Source organism: Magnolia sinica, chromosome 6 (genome assembly GCF_029962835.1).
Source record: "Magnolia sinica isolate HGM2019 chromosome 6, MsV1, whole genome shotgun sequence".
NCBI lineage: Eukaryota > Viridiplantae > Streptophyta > Magnoliopsida > Magnoliales > Magnoliaceae > Magnolia > Magnolia sinica.
The window spans coordinates 35,199,773-35,219,809 of NC_080578.1; the positions used below are offsets into that span (position 1 = coordinate 35,199,773).

The following is a 20,037-nucleotide window of genomic DNA, read 5'->3' on the forward strand; positions in this document are numbered from 1 at the left end:
TAACAAGCTCAAACTCTCTTAGATTCTAGTTCATTTTACCAAGAGGAACACTAGTATATTTATATAGTAAAAATTCCAGTGATAAAAAAATGGGCAGAATTTTGAAATTGTTGATGCCATCGAAGGGTGTTCAATGTTATTGAAATTTAAATTTCGATACCATTGAACCACCTTCGATTATATCAACTCTCTACTCAAAATATTCATTTGAGAGTAGAACAGATTCTAACTATTTTTAATCGAGCATCTTTCAATGATAGCTACGTGCACTTCAATTCATCAAGGGACACTCGATTCCATCGATATTTCTTTTGTTAAAATATACAAAGGTTGCTGGACAGTTTTATCTCATGTTCTATTCTATCGAAGAGCCCTTTGATCCATCGAAGTTTGAATTTTGATGATATCGAATAGATTTTGATGAACTCAAAACAAAATAGGTTTTCTTTGAAAAACTTGCTGGACAAAACTGAGTAAGTTTCAATCATATTGAATAAACTTTAATCCTATCATCAACTTACTCTCGATAACATCGAGGAGGCTTTGACTTCATCGAGAAACACTTAAAGTATTTTCAGTTTCTTTGGAAGAATTTCAAGGTCCAAGTAATCGAGGGCCATTCAATGTTACCGAAGTATAGACTTCGATGATATCGAATAGCAATCAATGTTATCAAGATTTACAACATTTCTTTCATTTTATTACTGGATAGAATGGGCGATATTTCGATACAATAGAGTGATGTTTGATGGATCGAAGACTCCCTCAATTGCAGTTCGATGCACTCAACCAGGACTTGTAATTTTTCATGTTTTGTTTCTTTCTTCTCTTTATACTCTTGGTGCATTATATACCAACTCTAATAGAAAATGTTTTAATTCATTTTATAGGGTAAGTTGAGATTATAAGAGGTCATATATCTGTTAGGGTTTGTTGTGAGATGATGAGGCTATGGCTAACAGGTTTAAGCTTGATCATGGCCTTCATCTTTTATTGAGGCTTGGTCTTGATATCTTCTTCTAAGGACTCATCTGGATTGATAGACTCAACACTCACATATATTGACAAACAAGGGCACTTTCAATAACAAGTATTTTCCTTCTTCCCCCTTGTCGTGTCATCGGAGACCTACTAATAGATGAAATTCTCATGAATCGTATGTAACATTGCTTCATTGGACATTTGTTTGATAACTTAAGAGAATTTGGACAACTCTTCTTGTTTCTTGTATGTTGCTTTGCTACAAAAAGAGTTTAAATAGAAGAATATAATTCTATACATGAAAATAAAATTGACAAATACACAAGGAAAACAAAAATCAATCAGAATAATTAGAAGGAGAGATTGATTCTCCTCTCTAAGAATGGAAAGGATGGAAAGATGACAACTATTACCTATCTCAAACTAATGTAGGTACCAACAACAGTTTGTGAACAAAGAACAATTTCTAGCTGTCATTATAGCCTTCATGATAATATCCACAATTTGATCTTAAGTCACAATGTGTGAAAGAGAAATAATCTCAGAGCGTAACTATTCACGAATGCAATGACATTCTACCTCAATGTGGATTGTCATCATGTGAAAGACAAGATTAGAGGCAATCTGGACAATATCGATGTTATGGACATGAAGAGGAGTTAGAAAACATAGCTATATACTTACCCTCCATGCTGGATTTGGTGATTATTGTTTGTTTCTTGCATTTCCAAGATATAAGTGAAGTGGTAAGAAACATGCAGTACCTGTAGTACATTTTCGGTTGAGGGTGTAATGAGCCTTATTAGCATCAGCATAGGCAATAAGATCAAGAGGAGATGTTGAGGAAAAGAATAATGACTGATGAATGGAGCTTCTCAAATATTTAATAATACGCAAGACTGCAGTCATATGCAAGGTATAAGTCTTGGTAATGAACTGACCAATCTCCAAGAGATCCCCATCTTGTTTACCATAATGAATATTTAATTCCTTTAATGTGTCGATAGTTCAATGACAAAAAAAATAAAAATTGTACTAGGTTGATGAAGTTCTTGATATATTTTTGTTGACTTACAAAAATGCCTCCAGCGGTACAAGAAAACTCAAGCTGAGAAAATAGGTAAGCAGGCCCAAGCCTTTCATATAAAAGAATGTCTAGAGAAATTGTCAAAACTCATTGATTTTGACCGCATTGTGATTCCTTAGGAGTAAATCATCGATATACACCAGTAGACCCACGCTACCACGGGATGGAGATCATGTTAATAAGGATAGATCATGACCACTTTGTCGAAACCCAACCCCAATACAACATCATAAAAATAGTGAAATTAGCCACATGGTGCCTAGATACGAAGATGGCATACCAAATTTGTCCTTTTGGTGTTGGACCCAAGAGGAGGAGACATGTGCATAGTTTCTTATAAATCCCCATGTAGAAACACAATTTTCACGTCCATTTGTTGAATAGATCAATTATGAGTAGTTGCTACAATAGTAAGAGTCTGGCTAGTCTTTATTTTGGCAACCAATGCTAAAGTTTCCTCATAGTCAATACCACACTCTTACTTGTAATCTTAGACAACAAGATGTGCTTTGTATCGATCAAGAGACCTGTTTGACCTGAACTTGATAGAGTACACCCACTTACTACTAATTACTTGTTGGACAGGTGGGCAAGTAAAAAGATTTCATGTGTGATTATTTGTTAAGGTCTATAACTCAGCCATAACGTCCCTTCTCAGAGTTTAACTAAATAGATCTTTTATCTGAAGTTCTATTTATAGATGGTGTAAAAATGTAAACGTATTGTTTAAATAAAACCCTTTCTTATCATATTTATTGTATGTAAAACAACATGAAGAAAGTTGGGTGGGATTCATAACTAACAAGGAGCTTCAATATTGATTACTCATCATATATTGTGCTTCACATGTCAATTTATATAACATTTTCAGTATTTTATGAACATTTGTTTTACAATAATTTTACTATAATAATAAGATATTAAAGGAAACAGAAAAAATATTCCAATTCTATCAACATGATTTCCTTCCATGGTATTTGATTCCTTAGGTAGATGTGGATACACCTTGCATTTTTTCTTGTTCCAACCCATCTCTTTCTCATCATCCAAGACTTCAGCTTCAGATAATATCTTTATAATAAGAAAAATTATCCTTGTTTTCCTCTCTTAAATTCCATAATTTTGAGTAAAATTCTTATGTTGTGTTTTAGCAGGATTTTTTTAAGAACAAAAATATAGAGCTTGTTTGCTTGATTGGATTTTTAATTCTAAATGCTACTTGGATTTTAAATGTGTTTGCTTATCAAATAAAAATTGTGAATGTGGCATGTTCACGATGACCTAAACCTTTTTAGGAGTTACATCTTGACGGGCCTCATTAAAAACCTGATTTCATTGGATTATCCTAACGATCTAACGAATGCTCCTTTTCATACTCAATCTGTAACCATCTAATTAATCTACTTTATTAGTATTATTATTATTATTTATTTATTATTTTTATAACTATGGTGGAACCATTAATTATTTGACCTATAAAATAAATGGGTTTTGATCTAATCCATGTATGACGTGAGTATGAAGTATCAATTACCCAAGTCCTGTGCATGTTTGTATGTACAATCGGTCTTAATTATTTAATCTTTCTTGATTAGCAGTTTTTTTTTTTTCTTTTTAAAGGATAATAAGAAAAGCAAACCATGCTTCAAGGTAGAAATCTCTGATCCTAACCCATTTCCTCAAATTGAGGGGCGATGCCGAACCGTGGAACATGGAAATTCGACATTTGCTGAATCTTCTTCTGTGTAAAGAGCCCTGATGTGCAGGTGACTGCCATCTTTGCACTAATGAACAGAGTGTCAAGGTTGTCAAATGTGAATGGACAACTGAAGCCCGTGGGCATATGGGCACTGGAAGGAGAAGTGCCTAGTGGGATTTTTCTGCTATTGGGTAGGACACGACTCAGAAAATCGATCCCTACAGGCTACTCCACACTCCCATCCTTCTAATGTACTCAAGCTTTGATACACTGGCATAGTGTGATACTTGATATGCAGACACTAGGGAGAGGTGTTTCCCTCAAGAAAACATCAAACCTTTTCATCCTCAAATTTGAGCTTTGGTCCCACCAAACTCTAATCGGATTGTGTGGCCTTGAAAACTCTACTGTAGTCAATCTATCTTAAATAATTATATATTCAAAATAAGAGCATTAGCAGGCGATGTGAAATGCAGAACGAAGCAGCAACATGTCTGATAGTATGCCAGTTTAAGTGTCCCTCACCTTTGTGAGAGGTTGTGAGTTTGAAATACGTCGACTCAATGCAGTGGTTGGGTCTGGGAGAAGATATCCTGTGCATCTATATATTTGGGACAACTCACATTCCAGGTCAGCCTTTGGGCATAGGTCCCATGTTTTCTATTCTGCATAGGTACATATATCTGTGGCTGTCAATGAGCTAGGCTCGGTCTAGGCAAAATCCAAACTGTGAATAGACCAGCTTGAACATTTCAAAATCCAGGCCGAAGCTAATCTCATGATGGGCTGTTGACCGCCCTACATATATCATTCCAATCATTGTACTTTATTTTCATTTTTCTTAAAAAAATGTTTGTTTCTTTGTGCATGTGCAGCTACCTAATGAAATGATAGATTAGGGAAGATACGGTAAGGATTCGATCAATTTTTGGGACGGACCAAGTTGTTACCTGGGCCGAAACTGCTACAAATGGTTCCACTGGTGTAAAAGCATATTGGCTATTGGCTATAGAAACAAGATCTTAAATATGGTAGAGCGAGGATAAATGAATATGGTAGAGCCATCGATCTCATATTACAACACCGCCTATGTTTTGGTGAACCATCAACTGTTTTTCTTTTCCACCTTCAATAGCGGATTCCACTAGATGGAAAAACCTGATCAAAAGATAACTTTGCCACATTAAAGAAGAAATATGGCTTTACTATATTTTTGTTATTCTATCTTTGCCGCATCGTCTCTCCCTAAATATTGCACAACACAAGATTAGGAAGGGATTTGATTTTCTACTGTTCCATGATTATGGATGCAATATTTGTGAAAGTTTCAATCTATGGTGATTAAGATCATTCAATGAGTATTTTGGGGCCCACCCACATGAGTGGACTCAATCAATTCCATTGTTTCCACAAGAGTGGCTCACAGGATAAGGGGACAGTCTGATTTCTGTGTTTGAAGGTGCACCTGGACTTTTGCCCAATAACATGATATTGAACCATTGAAAAGAAGCAATGACTTGAATTTCTAAAACCTTTTGAAAGTAGTAAGTTAAAAAAAAAAAAAAAAAAAATCTTATAATAATTGATCTTACATAAATCAAAGCATGCATTAAAAAACAAATCTTCTCAGTATTCTATGTTCTGCTTTATTCCCAAAAAACTGAAATTATAGAATTCGAGATCCCTGATTCTCTGAAGTTCTGCTCTCTGTCATAATCCAGAATCCTTGATTCCCCTGGAATTGCTACCATCAGCTTAAATGTCTGCTGCGGTTCTGATTCTTTTAGTTGAGAATTGCAGAATGACCATAACAACTTTATACTATCTGTCAAAAGAAAATTTCTTTTTAACCTTCGTCCATCTGGAAAACGTAGTGCAATTCTACAAACATTTCCCTCTGAGGTTTTTGGTTCTTCTGCCAGATGTGGATACACCCGGTCTTCTTTCTTGTTCAAAAGAGTCTCTTCCTCATTGTTGTCTTCTTTCTTGTTCAAACCTGTCTCTTCCTCATTGTTGAATTCAGTATCATTCTTGTTCAAAACTGTCTCTTCCTCATTTTTGGAGACTTCAGCTTCAGATAATTTGTTTCTCTTATTTGAAATAAGTGCTTCCTTAGGTCTTTCATCCATGAATTGAATGAGATCCTCTAAAAAACTCTCGGTTTTGATAGCACCACACCAAAATCTCATTTTTTGACCAGTAATAGGGTCTAGAAGAAGAACAGCTGGGATGGAATCTAAATGGTAAAAAGCTTTTACCTTTTCTCCATCTGTCGTGTCATTATATACCTGCCAAAAAATGAAATTCTCTCTAATAGTATAAAACACTGTTTCGTTAGACCATATATCACGGTTCAGCACGTGTGAATTAAATTCACTCTTGGATTGTATATTTACGATTAACCACTTATTCTCAATAGAAGCATCAATCAAAGATTGATAGAAATCTCCTTCATGAAGTATCTCATATGGAGGTCGATACAACATAGAAAGATGACTTTCATTGATAGAATGCTCCCAGACGTTGAAAGATTGCATCTCCTGTACAGAGTTCGAATTCTGTAAGCTGTTATATATTCTTGAATGTGAAGGAGGAGAGGACGCAGGAGAGGATGGAGGGGAGGAGTCAGCAAAAGGATACCAGTCGGACTCGAAACCAGATTCAGACTCGATCTCGCTCTCTTGATCATCCACATCTGATTCAGGCTCCATCTTGCTGAACTGATCATCCACATGTGAGGTATCGTTTTCACTCATCGCTTCTGATTTCTACAAAAAGAGTAAAAGAGAAAAAAAAGAAAAAAAAAAGATAAGATTTTCTAGAAAAACTGAGAGACCAGACGTTTCGTTTATATGCTGTTATAGAGACACCAGACCTGGGACGCGGTTTGGCTGGTCGTGCTTTGTGGGCCCATCATGATGTATGTGTTTTTTTAATCCATGCCGTCCATCTAATTTTTCAGATAATTTTATGGTTTTATCCAAAAATGAGGCAGATGTAAATCTCAGGTGGACCACACCATAGGAAAACAGTAGCGATGAAATATTCACTATTAAAAACCTGCCATGCCACTGTAATGTTTATTTTCACATCCAAGTCATAAAGACATGGATGAAGGGAAAAAACAAATATCAGCTTAATCCAAAACTTTCGTAGCCTCCAAGAGGTTTTTTAATGGTGTGCGATCAATCAAAGCAACACTGCTTCCTGTGGTATGGTCCACTTGAGATTTAAATGTGCCTATTTTTGGGATCATGCAATAAAATGATCAGGAAAAGTGGATGGACAGTGGATGAAACACACTCTGGCTAGTTTTTTTAACCCTTCCCTAAAGTTGGACCACTCACCCGATGGTAAGAAAGGATTTGGAAAAAATATCATGGTGGGCCCACCGTGACAGAAGCTGCCCCGGAAGGGGATTAATATCAAAAGTCCGATCCAGGACGAAACTTTCCTCTCCTGGTGGTGTGGATTAGGTGCGGCCAAACCTCAACCAACACGGTGCCATAACAGTGGGAATGATGGTCATGAGATATTTTGTTTTAACCATCTAATCAATGTCCACTAATTTAAGTAATCTAAATTTTTGTTTGACGATTGAAAGATGAGAAAGTAAAGAAGATAGGAAAGAAGAAAAAAAAAAGAAAGAAATAAAACAGAGAGAGTAAGAGAGTTCAAGTTAAGAGGATGACTCACGCTAACAGAAATTTCCTTCTCTTTCTTTCCCTGTGTATCCATCCTTACCAAATTCAAGCTTTGCTTCTCTTTCCCTGTGAATCCTTTCCAAATTCAAGCTTTCCCTGTGAATCCCTAAGCGTGTTTATTCCTGATTGCTGAATTCGACTACTCTCAGTCTCTCACACCTTATAAATAGGGGACGCGGATTTCCTGCGAAAGCGGAAGTTCCAGCGCGGGGAAATTAGGTGGGGCCCACTGTGATGTTTGTGAGAAATCCTCTCCGTCCATCCGTTTTGTGAGCTCATTTTAGGACATGTTACCAAAAATGAACCGTATCCAAAGCTCAAGTGAGCGGAAAACGTGATAATTAAATGTATACAGTTGAAATATTTGTGGGGCCACAGAAGTTTTGATTCATGCTAATATTTTTGTTTTCAGTTCATCCCAATAGGAATGACGTTATTAACGGTATGGATGGTATCTAAACATCACTGTTGAACCCAGGAAGGTTTCAACGGTAGCAATTTCCCTAACCACATTTTCCTTTAGTACGGCTCCCTCAAGGTTGGATACGGTTCATTTTTTCCAACATGACCTAAAATGAACACACAAAACGGATGGACGGGAAGGATTTCTCACTAATATCACAGTGGGCCCCACCTAAGTTCCCAGCGTAGGAACTTCTTGCGAAAGGCTTTCGCAGGAAATCCGCGTCCAGGGGTGATTGTCGTCTTACGACCGGACGCGGATTGCGTCCTACCCCGATCTGTGGGGTCCACCGTAATGTAAGTGTTTTATCCACGCCGTTCAATACTTTTATAAGATCATTTTAAAATTTGAAAATAAAAATGAGGCAGGTCCCAGCCTTAAGTGAACCACAAAGTTGGGATTGAACGTCCACCATTAAAAACTTCTTAGGGGCTGGAGAGGTTTCGGATCAAGCTGATATTTGTGTTTTCACTTAATCCAAGCCTACATGACCTTATGAATAGGTTGGATGGTAAAAAAAAAAAAAAAACATCACATTGGCCCTTAGAAAGGTTTCAACGGTGGTTATCATTATCAGTGCGGCTTCCTTTGGTGTGGCCCACTGGAGGTGTGGACCTGACTCATTTTTATGATCGTACCTTAAAATGATGTGATAAAAGCAGTGAACAGCGTGGTTAAAAAACTTACATCACGGTGGGCCCCACAGAGCTCTGCCCGGAAGGATTACTGCCCGGGCGGGGGTAGAACGCAATCCGCGTCCTGACCGGACCTTACCCTTTAATACAAACGGAAGCAGACTGCGTGATATGCCGCACACGGCGCGATAGTGTACTGGCACCACTAAGTTTTGTGGGCCCAACATGATGTATTTATTATATCCTCATGAAATCCATTTGCTCTATTAAGTGTTACGTCATAAAAAAAAAAAAAAGGCTGACCTGTAATTTGGCGTGGGGCACATTAAGGGCGTGTTTGATTTTCCAATTCACTGGAAAATGCCCAGTGAATGGTAATAAATTGATAAATCTACGACTGTGGACCCCACCTTTTATCCGATGGTTTTTTCGAAACAATACAAACTTAACATACGCACTTAGACCTCCTCGTACGGCCACCGAATTTGAGGACGAAAATACCCCTGCCTTCCTCTGGCTGGCATGCAGAGACGAGCGCTGACGGACGGTCCGGCGATGGGGAACTCAGGTGGGACCCACTATGATTTTTGTGAGAAATCCTTCCCGTCTAAGTTCATTCATAGGGTCACAAAGACCTGGATGAAGAGGAAAAACAAATTTCATAATGATCCAAGACTTCTTTAACCCCTAAAAGGGTTTCAATGGTAGACGTTCAATTACCCACTGCCATTTACAGTGTGGTCCACTTGATAGCTAGATTTGTCTTATTTTTCATCTCAAGCCTTAATACGAGTTCGCCAAATAGATGGACGGTTGGGATATAACACATACCTCATAATGGGACCCACAAAAATGGGGATCACAACAGGGAAGAAAGAAGAAGAAAAAAAAGGATCCAGCGAGTTGGGGTCGACGGGTTGGGGGCCGGTCGACCGAAGGCTATGCACTTTTTTCTTATTCTTTTTTTTAAAAAAAAAAAATTTTAATTTTTTACATGGAGAACTTTTTCCCCCTTACATTTTTCTCTAATACATAATTATGTAAATATGTATATATAAGTATATAAAAATATTTTTCTATCTTTTAATTCATTTCTTTGTCTATTTATTTAACAAGCATATCTCCTAAACTAGAATGATTTACTTAACTTACCACATATGAATTTAGGGTAAGAGAAGCTAATTTAGCCAACCAATCTAGTTATCTCCTAAACCTCTTTTCAGTTTCTCCCGCTGATTTTCTAGCTTCCCCCACTGATTTTTCAATTTGCCCCGCTGATTTTCTAGTTTGCCTCGCTGATTTTCCAGTTTCCCCCGCTAATTTTTCAGTTTGCCCCACTGATTTCCTAGTTTGCCCCGCTGATCTTCTAGTTTCCCCCGCTGATTTTTCAGTTTGCCCCGCTGAATTTAATGATTTGCCCTGCTGAATCTCATGTTTCCCTCGCTGAATATCAAGTTTGCCCCGATCAATTTCATATTTTTCCCATTAAATTTCATGTTTTCCCGATTGAATTTAATGTCTCCCTCACTGAATTTCATGTTTGTCCCGTTCAATTTCATGTTTATCCCGCTGAATGTCTAGGTTCCCTCCCTCAATGTCTAGGTTCCCTTCCACATATGAGGTTTTGGTGTATACATATTGCGATGAAAATGGAAGGGTATTACATAATCCGATGAACATGATGTATTACAAATAAAACACCATTGTGGGGCGTAGCAAGCATAATCGGATTACGTACTGAGTTAGTCAGTACGCTCCCATTGTACTAAGTAAACTCAGTTGGGCCTATATTGAATATATGTAGTATATCCACGTCGTCCATCTGTTTTTCCATTTATTTTAAGGGGTTTAGCCCCTAAATTGAAGCATATCAAAAGATCAAGTGGATCATACCACGGGAAACAGTGAGCATAATGATTTCCACCGCCGAAACCATAGTCGGCCCAACAGTGATGTTTGTTTGTTATCAAACCTATTCATAAGATCATACAGATATGAATTAATAGAAAACACAATTATAAGCTTGATCCAAAACTTCTGTGGCCCCTATGAAATGATCAACATTAGAAGTTCAATTCAAAATTTCATGTGGTGTGGTCCATTTGAACATTGGATATGTTTACGTTTTTCGGTTCAAGCCACGAAATTATTTGTTAAGTTTGCCCCGCTCATTTTCATGTTTGCCCTGCTGATTTTTCAGTTTGCCTCGCTGATTTTCTAGTTTGCCCCGCTGATTTTCTAGTATCCCCCGCTGATATTCTAGTTTGCCCCGCTGATTTTCTAGTTTCCCCTGCTGATTTTCTAGTTTGCCCTGCTGATTTTCATGTTTCCCCCGCTGATTTTCTAGTTTGCCCCGCTGATTTTCATGCTTGCCCCATTGATTTTCTAGTTTGCCCCGCTTATTTTCATGTTTCCCCCTCTGATTTTCTAGTTTGCCCCGTTCATATTAGTTTGCCCTGCTGATTTTCTAGTTTGCCCCACTCATTTTCATGCTTTACTTCATCGCTTTCACCTTCTCCATCAACCCAAAGACACATATTACCTGAAATCATGTACATTGAGTCTGGGGCTTACCAAAACTGAATTTCATGAGTATGGGGCATAGCCTAACACATGTGCATTGATTGTGGGGCCCACTAAAACTGTATTTCAGAGTGTGGGGCCCATTGAAATTATTAAATCTACTTGAATGTGGGACCCACTTGAAAATTCATGCTTGACCCGCTCATTTTCATGATTGACCCGCTCATTTTCATGTTTACCCCGCTGATCTTCTAGCTTGCCCCGCTCATTTTCTAGTTTCCCCCGCTGATTTTCTAGTTTTCCCCTCTCATATTTCATGGGAAATGGGAAATGAGATGTTTTGATCTTTCAATAAAACAGATTTTTAAAAAATGATTTCTTGAAAAATCTGATTTCATGGGGTTTACAATGTTTAGACTTCAATTATCCATTAAAACTCTTCTTCGAGAATTCCAACGAACGAAAGAAGTCTAACTACAACATTCTGTGGCTAAGTTAAAGAAGTCTATACTTTTAGCTAAGCATCTAAAATAGCTCACAAGAACCATCTATTCCACCTGACCCTGTATATTTATCTAAGTCATTGATACGGAGGAAACCATCATGAATGGGTCATGTCTAGTTTACATGTCTTGTTCCTCGTATCCATACCTTATCTGAATTACACAAGCAGGACATCTAGAGCTTGTAGTGCTAGATGAGCCTGCTAAGCATGCATGCAAATATGTCACTATCCAATACCGAGTGAAATAGGACATGTTTGAGTATTTATTGCCGACAATAGGGCATAGCTCACTGATGCATGATTACACCACTCATATGCCAGCAAAATCATGCCTAAACTGGACTTGAGGCCTAACTATTGCACATTATCTGTAAATAGGGTTGTACATCTAGCTTATGGACCAGTTTGGGCATACCTGAATTGCAGGCGGGGACCCAGTGCATCCACTACCCAGATTGAGAATGTGATGGTAACGGGTCTGATCTGTTATCCTCACATTCATATTTGTTAGAAGTATTTAATGCATCTTGCCATCTGCATTTTGCGAGATGCACTATATAGATGTGCAGTTGGTTGGGAGTTGTTCAGTTCAATTCTCATTCTGGGGTACATGCAAACAGGACCCAAATTTAGTCCCTTACTTAGAATACTTGCATTGATTTCATATTCCAGCTTTGATGAGCTGCTGGAGTTGAGTCAATGGGGAGATAATAGAACAATAGACATGCTTATTGGAGACATCTATGGTGGTATGGACTATTCCAAGGTATATCCTGTTCTTTTCTTTTCTACCTAGACCTTTTCTCTAAGTAAAGTTACATAAAAACTAAAACTCTGCATGGGTAGTGATGGTATGGGAGTTAAGATGCTGATATTGTGAAATTACAGGATAAGAGTCTCAAGAAACCTATTGTTTCCTGGGGCATAGGAATTCATGCATGTGGAGCCCTTGGTTTGATCTAGACTGTTAAACTGATGGACCTTGTTGCGGATGGGGGATGCCCCAAAAATCTTCGGGGTTGGAGGATCTTCATCCATTCTTTCAACAGTTACACTTTACTGTTTATATGTAGGCCTTTGATCAAAGAATTAGGATCTTGCAGCCTGGGAGATTTGATTCATCTCCTATCCACAAAGGGCTTACCACGTAAGCACTCGTAAACCCCACATGTCTAGGTTGTTGCACCTCAACGAACTGTATGTTTGCTGAAGTTCAGTATCCTATGATTCCTGACTACAAATGCTTATTGTGAAATGTTCTTGGTTTCAGCTTGATGGTAACATTTGTAAGTTTTGATTAGGTAGTAGGTTACTGAAATTGATTTGCTCATCCATCTGGTCTTTGAAACAAGAATCATTGCATTAATTTGTATGGAAAGATGTATAGCATCAGCTCAGCTAGCAATCGACATTACTAATTTAAACAATGGTTCAATTGAATGAAACTGTGTGTGTTAGATTTTCAGGCCAAGATGTTGGTAAGGATCCATTTTGGTTTCCCAATTTTCATATTAGAATGGTGAATGATTCCTCGAAATTTTGGATCATTGCAGATTGGGCTCTCAGCATCAACCATTGCTTCCAGCTTTGGAAAGGCAATTTCTGAAAATAAGGAGCTTTCAGACTACAGACCTGAAGATATTTCCCTTTCCCTCTTGCGAATGATTTCATACAACATTGGGTAGGTGAGTTGCTCAAAGATGTCCCTAAGTAGTCATCATCACAATCACCGTCACCACCATCACCATCACTGCCACTACCATCACCACGACTAACATTAATTATCATTGTCGTAGCTATTTAGGTTGGCTTTGTGAATCATGTTTCATCCATCATTCCAATCCAAGCCATGGATTGCTAACTTGTCTGAATCGACTTGGACTTGGTCGAGTCTAATCTGGTTCACTATAATGACCCCAAAAAAAAAAAAAAAAACCAGCCTGGTTGAGTCGTGACTCGACTCAGAACCAAATGAGTTGGTGTGAGCTGCTGAGTCAGAAGACCATGATTTGAGCCCTGGTAAGTGAATGGCCTGTCTTACCACCCCGAGCCCAGTTCTTTTAGGTCTTTCCCTTGTCCGCCTTGACCCATGTTCCTAATAAGTACAATAGATTAAGTATCTTTACAGTGAAAATCTGCCGCTGAACAGATGAACCTGTTTGAAGTAAGTTGAGTAATGCCGAGATAGGCAAGGAGCTATGGAATGAGGCCGTTAACACGGCTTGTTATTTAGTGAACCGATCCCCATCTACGTTGATAGATTGTAAAATCCTAAAGGAAGTATGGAGTGGTCATGAAGTTGACTACTTGCAATTGCACGTGTTTGGTTGTGATGCTTACTCATGTACTGTCTGTTGAGAGAGATAGGCTAGACCAAAAGACGAAGAATTGTACTTTTGTTGGTTATGATGATGGTGTTAAAGGGTATAGGTTGTACAATTGGGTTTGGCGAAAAATCATATAGGTTGTACAATTGGGTTTGGCAAAAAATCATATAGGTTGTACACTTTTATGAGTTAGTCAGTATGCTCTCATTGTACTAAGTAAACTCAGTTGGGCCCACATTGAATGTATGTAGTATATCCACGCCGTCCATCCGTTTTTCCATTTATTTTAAGGGGTTTAGCCCCCAAATTGAAGCATATCAAAAGATCAAGTGGATCATACCACGGGAAACAATGGGCATAATGATTTCCACCGCCGAAACCATAGTCGGCCCAACAGTGATGTTTGTTTGTTATCAAACTTATTCTTAAGATCATACAAATATGAATTAATAGAAAACACAATTATAAGCTTGATCCAAAACTTCTATGGCCCCTAAGAAATGATCAACATTAGAAGTTCAATTCAAATTTTCATGTGGTGTGGTCCATTTGAACATTGGATATGTTTAGATTTTTTGGCTCAAGCCACGAAATTATTTGTTAAGTTTGCCCCGCTCATTTTCATGTTTGCCTCGCTCATTTTCTAGTTTGCCCCGCTGATTTTCTAGTTTGCCCCGCTGATCTTCTAGTTTGCCCCGCTGATTTTCTAGTTTGCCCCGCTGAATTTAATGATTTGCCCTGCTGAATCTGTAGTTTGCCCCGCTGATTATCTAGTTTGCCCTCCGCAATTTCATGTTACCTCTACTGAAATTCAAGTTTGTCTCGCTGAATTTTATATTTTCGTAACGGGGTTTAGGCATGCTTCTTTGAAGATGACAACTCTCTTCAAGAAGAAAATGTGACCAATTAAACAAGCAGGACATCTAGAGCTTGTAGTGCTAGATGAGCCCGCTAAGCATGCATGCAAATATGCCACTATCCAATACCGAGTGAAATAGGACATGTTTGAGTATTTATTGCCGAGAATAGGGCATAGCTCACTGATGCATGATTACACCACTCACATGCCAGCAAAATCATGCCTAAACTGGACTTGAGGCCTAACTATTGCACATTATCTGTAAATAGGGCTGTACATCGAGCCGAGTCGAGTCGAGGTGGGCCAAGCTTGGCTTGACTCATCCATGCTATACTCGAGTTTGAGCTCGAGCTCGAGCTTGCCTTCGAGCTCAACATTGAGGCTTGGCTTTTTTGCCAAAGCTTTCGAGTCGAGTTCGACTCGAGCTAGTGGTTCGAGTCGAGTCGAGTTTATCTTGAATTTTGAAACTCAATTAAGCCATATGCAAACTAAATTGTCTAAAAGTTATGCAACTTACCTGTAACCTAGGGTTAGATGAATTCCCTATAATCCAAAGGGATGCAGATTGCCCACAACAACTTAGGGTAGGAATTCCTTACTATTGAAAGCTATGTGGGTCTCATGTCAATTCATTTTGACTACTCTCGTTATGATATAAGACAAAAAATGAGACAAATCTAAAAAAATGAATTGACTACTCTCATTATGATATAAGATAAAAAATGGGACCCTGGACCAAGGTACCTATGGCTACGGATTCGTGGTACCTATGGCTAAGGTTATAATCCGTAGCCATAGAGTCCACTAAATCCGTAGCCATAGGCCGGCTTACTTAAAAACAAAACCAGCAAGTTGGGGTCGATCGGGTTGGGACCCGGTCGACCGGGTCAGAGCTTGGCCTATCGCTACGGATTATAACTATAGCCATAACTGTAGTGCCATGCACTTTTTTCTCTTTTCTCTTTTTATTTTTTTATTTTTATTTTTTTCATGGAGAACATTTTCCCCCTTACATTTTTCTATAGTACATAATTATGTAAATATGTATATATAAGTATATAAAAATATTTTTCTATCTTTTAATTCATTTCTTTGTCTATTTATTTAACAAGCATATCTCCTAAACTAGAATGATTTACTTAACTTACCACATATGATTTTGGGGTAGGAGAAGCTAATTTAGCCAACCAACCTAGTTATTTTCCAAGATTCCATCAGGTCGACAATGGTCATAAGGTTCGTGATCATCCTATTTGTATTTTTCTGGGCATGGATCATCCACAGTGGAGCCCATCTGGCTAACATTCTAGATCATAAGACCATAGCCTCCACTTATACGAGCTCATGACACAAGGATACTACTTTGAAGGAGATTTTGCTAACAATATTTCATGGGTCTCCTTTGATTCTCATTTGTGGAACGATGTTCTATTGAAACACAGAAACAACTTGATGTTCATCAGGATGTTTATGTTAAAAGATGCCGTAAGAATGCATATTCATTTAGAGTGTATTATTCCAAACCTTACTCATCTTCTAAACCCATACCTAAAGACACATATTACCCAAAACCATGTACATTGAGTCTGGGGCCCACCAAAACTGAATTTCATGAGTATGGGGCATTCATTCTCCACTGTTTTCTATCATGTGGCCCATTGAGCTTTGGATCTACATCATTTTTGGGTACATGAGAGTGAAGTATAATAAACTACATGCTAGATCAAATCCTAACCACCACACCATAGTAACCATCGAGTATGTAAAGGCAATTGTATTATTAATTCCTAGGTCCATGAGTACTTTGACCACCCATCAACACACCCCCACAAGAGCCTATGTGGCAGATAAGTTTGATTTCTAAGCCATCCGTTTTTCCATCTATTTTAAGGGGTTGAGCCCTAAATTAAAGCATATCAAAAGATCAAGTAGATCATACTATGAGAAACAGTAGGCAAAATGATTTTCATGTTGGTCCCGCTCATTTTCATGTTTGCCCTGCTGATATCCTAGTTTGCCCTGTTGATTTTTCAGTTTGCCCCGCTGATTTTCTAGTTTCCCTCGCTGATTTTTTAGTCTGCCCCGCTGATTTTCTAGTTTGCCCCGTTCATTTTCTAGTTTGCTCCGCTGATTTTCCAGTTTCCCCCACTGATTTTCCAATTTTCCTCATTGATTTCTTAGTTTGCCCCGCTGATTTCCTAGTTTGCCTGCTGATCTTCTAATTTCCCCACTGATTTTCCAGTTTGCCCCACTAAATTTAATGATTTGCCCTACTGAATTTCATGTTTTCCCCTCTGAATTTCATATTTGTCCTGTTGAATGTCTAAGTTCCCTCCTTCAATGTCTAGGTTCCCTTCCACATATGGGGTTTTAGTGTATACATATTGCGATGAAAACGGAGGGGTATTACATAATCCGATGAACATGATGTATTACAAATAAAACACCATTACGGGGCATAGCAAGCATAATCGGATTGCATATTGAGCTAGTCAGTACGCTCCCATCGTATCCTACACTATTGTAGTGGGTTTTTACTTTACATCGTATCCTACACTATTGCTACTAAAATGATGTCTTGGATTTGTTGCAATTTTGAAAATAAATTGAGGACTTTTTCTCTTTCATGACAAGTGATAGGTCTTAGGAGGCCATGATTGTTGGCTATGAAAAAGATGGACTTCTCCGGAATCTCAAGAATTGCATTGTGTGATCGCCATATACAATCAAAACCGCATGCATGTATTTGTATCTGTATGTGCATATGCATATCTATATATTTCTATAAGTATGTATGTTTGTATATGTGTATGAATTTACAAATGCATCGTCATCACCATTATTATCTTAGTCTTCTCCTAAGAATTTGGGTTGGCTTTTAGGAAGTACATGGCAGAGGTTTCTACATGGAACACTCTTTATAACCAACTCCAACCATGTGAACTACTAAAGCAACCAGAGCAACATTCATCACATTGGGCATTTATTAAAGCCAGACAGCTGCAATGTGCTTATTGAAACGAACATTTCGAGCATGATTCAAAGCATTCCTCAGAAGATCCATAAAGTATTCTTTTGGGACACTTCCATAGTTTAGTAGTGAAATTAAAGTCTTATTTAGGTACGTTTTCCTTGGTATCGATCCCTAATGGGGGTGGCTAACATGGAGGGTGTGTACTAGCATGGGTGTTTACTAGCAAGCTAACCCACATTTCCATGCATTTCATGGTCAATTTGCTTCACTTCATGGTCATTTCCATGCATTTCATGCTTGCCCCACTCAATTTTATGTTTCCCCCGCTGATTTTATAGTTTGCCTTGCTCAATTTCTAGTTTGCCCCGCTCAATTCCATGTTTGCCCCACTCAATTTCATGTTTCCCCCGCTGATTTTCTAGTTTGCCCTGTTCATTTTCATGCTTGCCCCACTGATCTTCTAGTTTGCCCCGCTGTTTTTCTAGTTTGCCCTGCTCATAATTCAGTTTGCCCCGCTCATATTTCAGTTTACCCCGCTGATTTTCTACTTTGCCTCATTCATTTTCATGCTTGACCCGCTCATTTTCATGATTGACCCACTCATTTTCATGCTTGCCCCACTGATTTTCTAGTTTGGTTCGCTCATTTTCATGCTTGACCTGCTCATTGCTCATTTTCATGCTTGCCCCGCTGATCTTCTAGTTTGCCCCGCTCATTTTCTAGTTTCCCCCACTGATTTTCTAGTTTGCCTCGCTCATATTTCATGGGAAATAGGAAATGGGAAATGAGATGTTTTGATCTTTCAATAAAACAGATTTTTAAAAAATGATTTCTTGAAAAATCTGATTTCATGGGGTTTACAATGTTTAAACTTCAATTATCCATTAAAACTCTTCTTCAGGAATTCCAACAAACGAAAGAAATCTAACCACAACATTCTGTGGCTAAGTTAGAGAAGTCTATACTTTTAGCTAAGCATCCAAAATAGCTCACAAGAACCATCTATTCAAACTCAGTTGTATATTTATCCAAGTCATTGATACGGAGGAAACCATCATGAATGGGTCATGTCTAGTTTACATGTCTTGTTCCTCGTATCCATACCTTAAGTGAATTACACAAGCAGGACATCTAGAGCTTGTAGTGCTAGATGAGCCCGCTAAGCATGCATGCAAATATGCCACTATTCAATACCGAGTGAAATAAGACATGTTCGAGTATTTATTGCCGAGAATAGGGCATAGCTCACTGATGTATGATTACACCACTCACATGTCAGCAAAATCATGCCTAAACTGGACTTAAGGCCTAACTATTGCACATTATCTGTAAATAGGGTTGTACATCAAGCCGAGTCGAGTCGAGGTGGGCCAAGCTCGGCTTAACTGGTCTATGCTATACTCGAGTTTGAGCTCGAGCTCAAGCTTGCCCTCGAGCTTAACATTGAGGCTTGGCTTGTTTGCCAAAGCTTTCGACTCGAGCTAGTGGTTGGGGTCGAGTCAAATTTATCTTGAGTTTTAAAACTCAATTGAGCCATATGCAAACTAAATTGTCTACAAGTTATGCAACTTGCCTATAACCTAGGGTTAGATGAATTCCCTATAATCCAAAGGGATGCAGATTGCCCACAACAACTTAGGGTAGGAATCCCTTACTATTGAAAGCTATGTGGGTCTCATGTCAATTCATTTTGACTACTCTTGTTATGATATAAGACAAAAAATGAGATAAATCTAAAAAAATGAATTGACTACTCTCATTATGATATAAGACAAAAAATGAGACAAATCTAAAAAACACAAGTAGGCAAGACAACCGACCCGGTCGACCGAGTCCCAACCCGGTCGACCCCAACTAGCTAACCCAGTTTATCAGGTCCCTGGATCAAGGTACCTATGGCTACGGATTCGCGATACCTATGGCTACGGTTATAATCCGTAGCCATAGAGGCCGCTAAATCCGTAGCTATAGGCTGGATTACATAAAAACAAAACTAGCGAGTTGGGGTCGACCGGGTCAGAGCTTGGCCTATTGCTATGGATTATAACCGTAGCTATAGCTGTAGTGCTATGCACTTTTTTCTCTTTTCTCTTTTTATTTTTTACATGGAGAACATTTTCCCCCTTACATTTTTCTATAGTACATAATTATGTAAATATGTATATATAAGTATATAAAAATATTTTTCTATCTTTTAATTCATTTCTTTGTCTATTTATTTAACAAGCATATCTCCTAAACTAGAATAATTTACTTAACTTACCACATATGATTTTGGGG

At 38.3% G+C, this 20,037-nt stretch overlaps 1 protein-coding gene and 1 long non-coding RNA gene across 2 annotated transcripts; one reads left to right on the forward strand and one right to left on the reverse strand.

Annotated features, from left to right (window-relative positions):
- Window positions 1-5,320: 5,320 nt before the first annotated feature.
- Window positions 5,321-8,007, reverse strand: LOC131249967 (plant UBX domain-containing protein 7-like). The gene is made up of 2 exons (XM_058250681.1): window positions 7,464-8,007; window positions 5,321-6,535 (listed from the first exon to the last, which is right to left on the reverse strand). Exons 1-2 carry the CDS (start codon window positions 7,503-7,505, stop codon window positions 5,414-5,416), a joined length of 1,164 nt encoding a protein of 387 aa, XP_058106664.1. The 5' UTR covers window positions 7,506-8,007; the 3' UTR covers window positions 5,321-5,413.
- Window positions 8,008-12,005: 3,998 nt separating this feature from the next.
- LOC131249968 (uncharacterized) lies at window positions 12,006-13,509 on the forward strand. Its single transcript, XR_009172936.1, has 3 exons — window positions 12,006-12,066; window positions 12,270-12,363; window positions 13,151-13,509. It is a non-coding gene; the product is annotated as an uncharacterized LOC131249968 (long non-coding RNA).
- Window positions 13,510-20,037: the final 6,528 nt, after the last annotated feature.

Coding starts and splice junctions, on each gene's coding strand:
- LOC131249967 (XM_058250681.1), bottom strand. CDS start 7,505: ATGGATACACAGGGAAAGAAAGAGAAGGAAATTTCTGTTAGC. Junction 6,536..7,463: donor AGAAGGAAATTTCTGTTAGC/GTGAGTCATCCT, acceptor CTCTTTTTGTAG/AAATCAGAAGCGATGAGTGA.